Source organism: Mobula hypostoma, chromosome 27 (genome assembly GCF_963921235.1).
Source record: "Mobula hypostoma chromosome 27, sMobHyp1.1, whole genome shotgun sequence".
NCBI lineage: Eukaryota > Metazoa > Chordata > Chondrichthyes > Myliobatiformes > Myliobatidae > Mobula > Mobula hypostoma.
In genome coordinates this window covers 20,661,619-20,673,871 of record NC_086123.1, presented here as the reverse complement: position 1 = coordinate 20,673,871, position 12,253 = coordinate 20,661,619, and the positions used below count along the sequence as shown (strand labels likewise).

Sequence of the window (12,253 nt, the reverse complement as noted above, 5' to 3'; positions counted from 1 at the left end):
AGATGGAGTTCAACCTGGAGAAGTGTAAGGTGGTACACTTTGGAAGGACAAACTCCAAGGCAGAGTACAAAGTAAATGGCAGGATACTTGGTAGTGTGGAGGAGCAGAGGGATCTGGGGGTACATGTCCACAGATCCCTGAAAGTTGCCTCACAGGTGAATAGGGTAGTTAAGAAAGCTTATGGGGTTAGCTTTCATAAGTCGAGGGGTAGAGTTTAAGAGTTGCGATGTAATGATGCAGCTCTGTAAAACACTGGTTAGGCCACACTTGGAGTACTGTGTCCAGTTCTGGTCGCCTCACTATAGGAAGGATGTGGAAGCATTGGAAAGGGTACAGAGGAGATTTACCAGGATGCTGCCTGGTTTAGAGAGTATGCATTATGATCAGAGATTAAGGGAGCTAGGGCTTTACTCTTTGGAGAGAAGGAGGATGAGAGGAGACATGATAGAGGTGTACAAGATAATAAGAGCAATAGATAGAGTGGCTAGCCAGCGCCTCTTCCCCAGGGCACCACTGCTCAATACAAGAGGACATGGCTTTAAGGTAAGGGGTGCAAAGTTCAAGGGGGGTATTAGAGGAAGGTTTTTTACTCAGAGAGTGGTTGGTGCGTGGAATGCACTGCCTGAGTCAGTGCTGGAGGCAGATACACTAGTGAAGTTTGAGAGACTACTAGACAGGTATATGGAGGAATTTAAGGTGGGGGCTTATATGGGAGGTAAGGTTTGAGTGTCGGCATAACATTGTGGGCCGAAGGGCCTGTACAGTGCTGTACTATTCTATGTTCTAAAGTAACCGACCCCTCTTCTCCCCCCCCCCACCCCCCGGTGTGGTGTATTCTGAGCTGGTTGGAAAGTCCTAAGATTTAACTGTATTTTAGTTTATTGCAATTGTTATATTTATTTATTTTGCAATGCAACATGAAGTAGGCCCTTCTGGCTCTTCAAGACATGTTGACCCAGCGACCTGATTAAACCTAAACTAACCACGGGATAATTCACAATGACCAATCAACCTACCTGGTATGAATTGGACTATGGGAGGAAACCAGACCACCCCGGGGTAACCCATGCATTCCACGGGAGGACGTACAGAGACTCCTTATAGACCAGCACTGGAACTGAATTCTGAAAATGTCAAGAGCTCTAATAGCATTGTGCTAGCCACTATGCTGTCATGGCATTCAAAAGCAATACACAAACCCCTAATAAAAGCTGGAATCGAACCCTGATCTGCGATCACCAGTGCTGTAAAGCAATTGCTCTGACGATTACACTGTCATGCCATCCATGATAAAGTATTGCAATCCTCTCTTCCACTACTCACTCCTAATCCCCGCCTCTACAACTGCAAGTGCAAAAGATTTACAATACCCAAGTAGCTGAGGGCTGCTTGCATATGTCACATGTATTCTGGTGGATACTAAAGTTTGCCAGCAGCACATGGTGTACAGCCAGGAATCAATTAAAATAGTATCTGATGGTATTCCAGTATGCATGAGGAAATCGAGAAGAGGGTATTACAAGGCTCCATGTGGTATTAATAATTATGCAGAAAATAGAAAAATGTGCCAAAAACTAGGTTACTGGAATACAGTTGATTTGTGTAATCAAGTCGTATATTTATGGAGAAAATTAAAGTTTTTCTGTTGCTGAATTAAGTATTTTCCCACAACAATTGACTGGAAATTGTGTGTGTATACTATTTGCATTATTTCTCCAAGTACTTGTTCAATAGATATATTATCACATTAATGTCTGGGGGGGGAAAAAATCAACAAGTAAAGTTCAAATATAGGGCAGGTTAAGTCCTTTTAAAATAGCTATACTATATTTTCTCTGCAATATTTTTGTTAGTCATTGTGTAACTATTGCTGGCAGTTCATTTGTTTAAAAAGTCAGCTTGGCAGCATTCATCTATTTGATAGCTCAACTATTTGAGATTTACTTATCCTTCGCACAAGTATCTTTATATTCTGCATCATATCTTTAGCTTAGGTTGATCCTTGCAGTTTGATTCAATGGTTTGTCTTCTACCTTGGTTTCATGCCAGTCAGATCTGACTTCCTGGACTTTGGACTGTGCTGGTTTAGCAAAATTGTGACCCAATCTTGGCCACAAGGCATCCCTGCAGGAGTTGCTCAGAGTAGTTCTAGGCCTAACCATCTTCAGATGCTTCAACATAACATTAATTTATTTGTAAGGTCAGAAGTAGGGATGTTTGTTGATTGCACAATGTTCATACTATTCACAGCTGTTCAGGTAATAAAAGCTGCCCACGTCAAAATGAAGCAACCTGGAAGGTATCCTGCTGACAAGTCACTTTTGTGTTATAGGTACCGGGCACTAGCGATATTTGACATGAGAACGTCCAAATATCACCCCTGCCACTCAATATCATTACTATCCCTGTACTCCGCATTATCAGTATTCTGGGGGAAGTACCACTGAACTGGAGTTGCCATATACACAATGTAAGAGGCTAGAAATAAGGAGATGAGTTACTTGCCTCCTACATCTCAAAGCCTGCCCACCATCTTACAAAACACAAGTCAGGAGTATGATGGAATCTCTTCATTTGAGAGCAGCTCTAACAGCTCCTGAAGCTCTATTCTGTACTAGACATAACAGCATAACATCATTCATACAATTTATCATTGCAGAACCCACCAAAACCTCAATCCCATCATCTTTACCAGCTTGTAGGACAAGGGCAGCAAAAGAATGCAACACTACCACCTGGAAGTTGCCCTCCAAGTCAAAGTTCAAAGTAAAATTGATTAGAGTGCATACATGTCACCATATACAACCCTGAGATTCTTCTTCTGCAGGCATACATAGCAAATCAATAGAACAGGAACTCTAAACAAAACTGCAAATGTAGATAATAAATAACAAATAACAAGCATGAAATGACAAGATAAAAATCCTTAAATGAGTGTAGTTATCTCCTTTTGTTCAAGAGCCTGATGGTTGAGAGGTAGTAACTGTTCTTGAACCTGATGGTGTGAGTCCTGAGGCTCCTGTACCTTCTACCTGGTGGCAATGAGGGGGAAAAAGCATGGCCTGGGTGGTGAGGAACTTTGGATGTTGCTTTTCTACAGCAAAGTAGAACATCTTGAATTAAAAATGTATCTATCAATGACCCTTCAATGCCACCAGACCAAAATCCTCGAACTCACTCCCTCCTAGTATGGTGCTCTTTCCTCACAGTTCAAGAAAGCAGCTTCTGCTCAAGGGAAGCTAGGGGTGAGTATTAGGTGCTGGCTCAGCCCCACAAATCCCACATCCCATAAGTGAATAATTAAAACCAGAAATGCCATAAATCATCAATTTAGTGCTATATAAACAAAACATATTTTGAATGTGGCTGGCACTTGAAGTTTGAACAATAGTAAATTTTGCAAGTTTGGTTCCATCAGTTGAAATTGAAATGAGCTACACTGCCATTTATTCTTGATGCTCTGGAAACTTCAATGTATCTGTCTTCACAGCCCTGAAGTTGCCGACAGTACTTCCATTGATGTCCAAATAGGCGATATCATCTTGACAGCAACTGATGGTTTATTTGATAACATGCCTGACTACATGATCTTGCAAGAGTTAAAGAAATTAAAGGTATCTATTTTCTTAATCCAATCCACTTCGAAGTGACATATTTAGTGAAAGCCATCAATGGTTAAATTTTAAATCCCTGAAGTGCATCATACTATATTGTGGAAATAACCAATTTGCAAGTAGTGTTATTTTAAAAAAAACATTTTTCATGATGTCACTTAAAACCTTTGAAATCTGAAGGTAGCTAAAGCGTTCATAGGGCTGTTCTACAAAATACAATTTATCCTCAGTGGCTTTGAAGACTTCAAGGGAGGAAATGACTGTACAAATTGTTTTCTATTTATGGTTTTTGTCTGTTAGATATCTCTTAGATCAATCTTATAACTCCATGTCTTCTAAATGCACAGGTATTTTCATGTATTTTTAATCATGTTTTTTTTATATTCATGTTGGGGCATTGTGCACATTACCACGTTGAATATTGATTGATATTGGGCTGAATCCTTCTGAGGATAGATGGTTTAATGTTAAAAACTCTTTGTTCATTTGATGTGGTGCATGTTCATATTACATTACAATGCTTTTTTAGATGTAATTATTTTAACCATCTTTATCCAAAGAATCCATCACATAAGCTGAAAACTTTGTCACAGGTACATTTCAAATAGCACAGTAGATGAGGACTAGAAGGACGGTTAGCAAAGATGGTTCAGAACAAGAATGGTTTTTGTGTAGCATAGAATATAGCCAAATAGTTCCTGGTGCAGTAACATTTAAATGGTATCAGTTGGATTAATTGATTCAAACTGGACAGCATAGATAAAGATGCTTGTGAAGAAATAAGAGAAGTGAAAGTTTGGTTCGTGGATCAAACACTGTTTGTTATGGAGAATATATAGATGACCAGATTTGTGAACAAATCACCTTAATTTTTCAATTTTGATTCAAATAATAAATCCATGAAATCTGAAATGCCAGAAGTGGTATGGTGGCAGTGGGGGAGTGGAATGGATGGTAAGGCAAAAGATTTTTGATATGGACTTTTGAGCTGAGAAGACCACCAATCATGGCTGGAGCAAATGCACCACTGACAGTTGAAGAATAAAGTGGAGTTGGAGATTAGAAATAGGAAGCTGTACTGTTGTAAGTGGGAGAGGATGATCTAGATGATTACAGACAGAGCTTTGTTCAGAGGGTAGAGGATAGGAGGAATTACAGGAAAACATTAGATTCTTGAATTTTCAAGTTTGGAGCCTGATCTGACACAAGCATCTCATGAATGTAGTCAGATACTAGAGACTGCTAATCCTTGGCTTGTACAGGAAAAAAAAATCCATTGCGGGTTCTTCTCACATTTTAATACTAAACTCATTGTGTTCCAGAAATTATTTCAATGATGTATTCAGTTATAAAGTAATAGCTTCTTGTAAATGTTCAGAGTTTATTGTCCAAACTTGTTGTGAAACAGTAGAGAAAAAATGAACTTTTGTATCGTGAAGTACTTTTTCCAGGCAAAAGTCAGCTTCTAGGTTTCTAGCAAACTTAATTTTGAAGGTTATGGTCAACCAATTGCACACTCAACCCTCATTTTTATTTCCATAAGAGATCAAAAATCTTAGCCTAGAATATACCCTGGCTGAATATTCATGTTTAAAAAAAAACACATGCAAGTGGGAAAATCACAGAAGTAATGGGGCATGCCAGAACAGTCTGGTTTTAAGGGTCTTGGGTAACACACAGAAGTGGGAAATGCGGGGTTGAGTCACTGATTAGAGGCTGCAGAAGGAAGATCTTCTGATGGAATTCATTCAATATTCACATTGTTACCATCGGGAAGGAGGTACTGAAGTCTATTTCTAAATGGCATTGAACCCATGAACACTCCCTCACTACTTTTTGTTTATTTTGCACTACTTATTTTAACTTAACATAATATGTGTATATGTATATATACTAATTCAGTTTTTTCTGTATATTTACTTACCATAGATTTCATTGTACTGCTACCATTAACAAATTTCTTGAAATATGTTGATGGTATTAAATCTGATTCTAATATGATCCCCAGTCATCTCTACCCATTCCCCAATTTCTATGCTAGCTATCTCACCTCTCCACTCTGTTTTCATGCAGGGTTTCAACCTGAAATGTTAATAATTTTTTTTCTGTTCACAAATGTTGCATGATGTTGGATTTTGATATTTTTAATCCAAGGTTCTTTTAGAAATTGGGGAAGAGGCACAAAACTTGGTGCTTCACAATCATTTTAAGCATTAATAGAACAAAAGGAATTGAAAATTCATCTCTGGAGCAATGCTAAATTTTGTCTGATTGTATTTAAAGAAGAAATGCTCTTTAATAAATTGTAATATTGCTATGAACACCCAAAATGGAAAACAGGTGTTCAGGTATACATGCATGTCTGAGGGCATTATCTTGTACTGTATCTCTGTAGGTCTTCTGATAAGGAAATGGAATAATTGCTGAATATTATGAGCCATTTAAGTTGTACAAAAGCAAACTTTAGTGAACTGTTTAATATGTCTAGATTCTAAATGAACTTGGGTGAGTTATGTAATTCATTTCTGATGTACAAGATTCAATTTACCAGAATTTGAGTTGTATATACATGATTATACCAACTAATATAAAATGTCATATTGCTAGGTGTGTGGTATCTTTTGAAATGTATTCCTAATAACTGATGTAATTTAATCTATTTATATCAATGTAATTGCAGAAAACAAATTATGAGAGTATTCAGCAAACAGCAAGGAGCATTGCAGAACAGGCTCATGAACTAGCTTATGACCCAAATTATATGTCACCATTTGCACAGTTTGCTTGTGATAATGGACTGAATGTACGAGGTAAGTAGATATTGGTGTGAAATATTATGTATAGCAGAAACAATTGGAATTAATACTTTTAAGTTTTGTGCACATGCGGTATTTGAGGGTTGAAAGAAGTATCTCGCATACACCGTGGGGGTTCAACCATGCAGATTTGGTAGATGGAGATTATTCTGATTTTTTTTTTCATAACCCCAACAGATCTGTTATGTACAGTTCTGGTGTTTTCATGCCATGCATTAGATTTGCTTTGGCATAAGTATGAAATACTACACAAATGAGCTTGACAAGTAGTTTTAGGAATATACAATATTGTATTCTAACTTTGTATGAATTGGTAATTCCAGTCAAAATAACTGGTTTAAGTGTCTGAAATAATTCATTGTAATCATATTCTGGACACTTGTAGAGATCTAGTTTATGCATCCTTGACCTCAACACTTGAGTTTCTGTAGAGCTCCTGTAGTTTTCTTTGTTTCAGTTAAATTGTGCTTTTCGATGACTAGAAAATATAGCTGAACATCCTCCGTTTTGACTAAAACATTTTAGTTGCTCAGAGGACTAAAAATGGGAAGTTTTATGCTATGACATCTGTCTCTAATAACAGCAGAAGCCATTGGTTTTGGGAAGGAATGGGATCAAAATCTGAAGATATAGTCTGTGTCTGTATACTAACTTCCGGTGAGGCACGAGGCAAGGTGGCAGCACAGCACTGAGCGCTGACATATAACCCTCCTTTTTCAAGTTCTTTAGGGCTCATAGATGGTCTTAATACAGGTTGAGTTGGAGAAAGATCTAATTAAAGACATGACCTCCAAAAAAAATCCAAATTCAACCAGGAAACAAGATGCCAGCAGACGACACCAAGCTAGCGATTCATCCGAGGAAATAGCTATGCTAATTAAGCAAACGATGACAACAGAGGTGGAATCGCTGCCAGAAACCGTAGCCCATATGCTAAAGGAGTCGCTGGAAAAGGCTCTCGACCCCATACAGAAGCATATGGCAGAGAATGGCAACATTCTCTGGTCGTTAAAGGAGTAAGCGGACATTCATGCTAAAAAGTTTAGCGTGGTCTTCAACAAAATAGACAACATTCAGGTTTGCTTATGCAAGAATGAGAAAGTTACTAACTCCTGTCTCGCAGAGGTGACTAAGATATGGAAGAAGCTAAATGGCTTGGAGGATAGATCCAGGAGAAACGATGTGCGGCTGGTCAACTTACCAACAGGTGCTGAGGGCGACGATCCAAGAGGTTATCTCCAGAAGATGCTGCCTAATTGGATTCCAGCGCTCAAGAATTCCCACAGCACTCCATTGGAGATCGATAGAGCACATAGGATCTTTTCCAACAACACCTCAAGACCGTGGACCATGGTTTTTAGGCTTCTACAGTACACTGACCAGCAGGCAATCCTGGAGGGCGTGAGGAAAGCCAAACCTACTCTCCCTGATGGCACTCCGCTGCAGTTCTTCGCCGACTGCAGGAACAGCAGGGATACAAGGAGATCAGTGCTAAGCTTCAACAGAAGGGGATCGACTCGTTCCTCATATACCCGGCGATTTTGAGAGTGAATATCAAGGGCATGAAGATGTCGTTTAACTCGGCAGAGGAAGCGAAAGAAGCTCTGAAATCATCGGTGCTGGGAGATATGGAAGAAGACCCTGGGCAAAGTCCACACGCCCCTCGGGAGGAAATGGAACTGCGTTAAGAGCTCGGACCAGCCTGTATGCGCAGAACAGCCTGTATGCGCAATCTAACAGGCACGGGCAAGTTAATGTCCTAGGTGATGCTCAATATACCCAAATGCCATACTTCATCGAGAATGAAGCTGAAAAACAGCAGTTTGTTCTGAATAACTTTAGAACGGTATGTCTCCAGTAGACTTGATTACGTTCCTGGGTGCCAGATAAGATGTCACTGGCGCCATCACTAAGCGATAGTCTATTAAAACAACAGTTTCTCACAAGAGTTCTATTGGGGTCTTGATTATGTGTTATACTATATTTGAGACGGAAATGGTTTTAATTACATAGGTTAATGGGTTTGTTCAGTTTTTTCCTTGTCTCTTTGATATGATTGTCTATGAGAACTGCTTTGCCTTTCTAATTTGTTGGTGCTAGAGGGGGGCAGTTAATGTTAATTTTCAGCGTCTGACATCGCTAAATGACACTCACAGATGTTACAAGGTAAAGGGTTGAATGCGAGGGGTGATGGGAGGGAGGGTGGGAAGGGGGTAACTCAGAGCTCCACCACCAACTTACAATAACAGATCCAGGGGAAGATGTGCAACACAGATGAATTAGAAACATCTTCTAAATGATGACTCCTATCTTTCCCTTACGGAAAAAACATGCTAAGTCTGGCTGGCAGGCTTGACTGTAGCTAAGAAGATTGTAGTCCAGCGTTGGAAACCTCTCCATGATATTTCAAATACTCACTGGCTTTGGAGCTTTTTGGACATTTCTTAACCTGGGACTTTCATCAGCAAGAGTAAATAATGCACGACCAAATACAATCTTAATGTGGACAAATTTGATATCTAACTTAAAAGATCTTTTGTTAAAGTGGGAATGCTTTGTCTGTGTATGCACTACTATTCAGTTGGTTGGTGGGGGGGAAGAGGGGGTGGAGGGGGGATGGTGATGAAGGTTGGGGGTATGGCTGAGTTAAACAGTCAAAATGTAATTGGCAATTGGTTGTATTGAATGTAATTTGTTGGTGTTGCAATAAAAAATTAGTAATAAAAAAGACAGAGGATATTCTTAAGTTTTGGGGTTAAAGAACTAATATTCCCTGTGCTTATGTTAATAAAATTGATGATTAGCCATCTGGATATTTACAGTGCAATTTTTTTTTTTGTTGCTGTTTTCCAGGAGGTAAACCAGATGACATCACTGTTCTACTATCAATAGTAGCGGAATATACAGACTAACCTCTTCAAAGGCGTGGTTACTTTTTACCTAAATATCCAATTCCACTATTTCCTGCTGGCAGGACATCGTTTCCTTGACTATAACTTCTCAAAAGGCTAGTCATTCTCACAGCACAATTCCTCCTTTGTTCAAGCAAAAGCTTGATACTTTAACAAAAATGCCAGCAAGATATTCTAAATTATACAAAGGAAAGCAAATGCACACCTCTTCCAGCAGTACTTCAATAGGGCAGTAGTTCAGAAGGGATGTTAGCCTGTTACTTGATGCCTGGGTCTGTAAGAGTATTGTGGTTAAATAAATTGTCAATCGTTTGATTAGATGGCATGTAAATGTGGGCATCAGCAGTAGAATACAGATGAATGCTGTTACAGTTGTTGGGTAATGGAAACTTGCCCTTACAGAATTAACAAATCAGAACCAAAACATTTGAGATATAGAATAGAATTTGCTCTCAGAATCTGTGGGGAACAAATATATTCTTAAATTAGTATTTCTTGATGGGACTTCATGATGCAGACCATTTTCTAAGAAGGCATGGAAATGCAGGAAGGGGTTGTCTGAATTCAACTTTCAAAATTACTTTCTGATGATGGCACATGACATCATATCAAAACCTTTTCCCTTTTGCCCAGCTACTGAACAACTTGAATGTTTAATTTCAAATAGTTGAGATTAATTTTGCTGATGGCTGGATGATGTAGGGAACTGTGAGGGTGGATTAACATAGCTGTTCTGAACGGTTTTGTGTACAGAACAATTGGCTGTAAAATGTTAAGGCATGCAGCCCCCCCATGGAGTGATTAAAGCCATGAAGCCATGTCTAACTTTACATAGTAAATCGGGTAAATTTTGAGGAAGGTGTTTAGTGTAATTTGTTTTACCATCTTCCTATATGGTGGTTACTATTTCATTATGTATACTGTACATAATACGATTTAATTTATTTACATGTACTGTGTACATGTTAATTTCCTATTTAAACATGCTTGTAACAGGCATCTTGTTTGGTTTTTTGTTAGTCACATAAACTAGAATACTTTGTACTTTCTCACAGGTTTTGCACATTGCTTGCATTTATGTATGGAGGTTGAATTTGAGTTCCTATTATGTTTTTACATTTTGGATGTCTGAATGCTTTGGAACAGAATTACTACTTAAATACAGTATTTTGGTGAATGATAGATACTTCAAGCTTTTTGTCTGCTTATGATTATATTATTACTACTTAAATTATTCAGGAAACATTTTTATCAGAGCTTGCTAATTTCAGGAAGGATGTGACTTGCTACTAATTTTTTGACTGTAATTTGTTCTGATACTGAAAATATTCAGATTGGAAAATTGTAAAAGCAGTGACTCATTTGCAGCTCACATTAAAATTTAGGGGAAAAGTTTTGAGCTGTGGACTAAATTTTTAAATAATTGTCCTTTTTAAATTTAATTCTGTAGGTTACTAAATATCTTCAAATTTCATTCAAGCCAGAATAGAGCTCCAAAACAATTCCATAATGGTCTTCCTCTTATTTCTGATTTCAATTTTCTCTGTGGAGTTACTTTATCTGGCTGTGTGCACTGAATTATGTTTTGAATTTTCCTAATTGCTTAATACAACTTTTTGTGTAGATTTCCCAACAATGCAAAAACAAAGGTAGCAACAGTCCATTATTTGTGTTATTTGTGCTTCTTTGTAGATTGTGCAAGTTTCCACCTTGTTAGAAAATTAATGTAGTATTGACAACGAGGCCTTACATTTTACCAAAAAAAAAATTGGGGTAGGAGGAGTTGGCGGCTGTGTGTCAGAATCCACTAGAAAGATGGTCAAAATGAGCTTTATTTCAAATGGATATTTTTGTATGAAGTTATCCAAGTATAAACACTTATAAGTGTGAAGAAAAACTGCCACACTTATGGATAATCACAAAATAAAATTAAATTGTATTATTACCAGTGGGAAAATAAACTTTATGGTCCCAAGTACACACCAAAGACCAGAATGCATTTTCTTCCCTGGCCTGGTGCAAACTCCACTTTTTTAAGCAATACTGTACTGATGTTATAAAATACCTGCTTTGGGCTAGTGTTTTAATTTTAGAGTATGTTCTATAATGCACTACTATATTTGAATGAGATAATGCTCAACTGAAGCAAATCTCCATATTTTTAAACAAAAAAATGCTCCTTGCACACAAAATAATTGGACAGTTATGTTTACAGGCCTTTGACAATAAGGCACACTAACTTTAATTCTCACAATTATTGTTGAAATTGTGAAAATTCATTGTCCTTCAAGTTTGTTTTGGACTAAACCAAATTTTAATTGGTCTGTGTAGATAAGTAACTTGGTGAAAGAGTACAATCCCTCCCAATAATGGAGTGTGTTCTGATCATGTAATTAACTGTAACTATCATATGCTTCAACTGTAATGTAAATGCAGGAATATTTGTGTACATGTTGAAAACTGTCCCGATATTTAATAAAAATATTGGATCTAAACATTTCCCTTGTGTGAGAAGTAGGAAATTGCAAGATCTCTTCATAGCATAGTTAAAAAACACCTATCACTTAACATTTTTTTTTACATAATCTATTGTACTGGAAAGAATGGGTGAAGAAATGCATGGGCAAGCATTGCAATGTCTTACTAATTTGCAGTTTTCAAATTGTTAAAACATGCCCCAAAACATCACCTGTAGGAATGGTTGTTTCTGCAACTGTATAGGCGTTTGGGACTTGGGGCAAATGGAAATTCAGAACTTCTGTGCAGCTGATTGCTTGATGATTTCTTCTGTGTTCCATTGGACTCCCCTGATGATTCACCAGTGGATTTGATGTACTATTTCATAAAGCAGTTCCATTTTGAGGAGGACCAGCAAAAGTAATTTGCATTTTTAATTTTATTAAGTTAAATA

The 12,253-nt window shown here is 37.9% G+C and overlaps 1 protein-coding gene across 1 annotated transcript in view; it reads left to right on the top strand.

Moving 5' to 3' along the window:
• LOC134338631 (protein phosphatase PTC7 homolog) overlaps positions 1–11,832 on the top strand; it is a 34,774-nt gene extending 22,942 nt beyond the window's left edge. The window contains exons 4-6 of the mRNA XM_063034626.1: positions 3,491–3,614; positions 6,295–6,424; positions 9,284–11,832. Coding sequence (XP_062890696.1) covers positions 3,491–3,614; positions 6,295–6,424; positions 9,284–9,342 — 313 coding nt within the window. The 3' untranslated portion in view covers positions 9,343–11,832. The remainder of the gene's footprint in view (positions 1–3,490; positions 3,615–6,294; positions 6,425–9,283) is intronic.
• Positions 11,833–12,253: the final 421 nt, after the last annotated feature.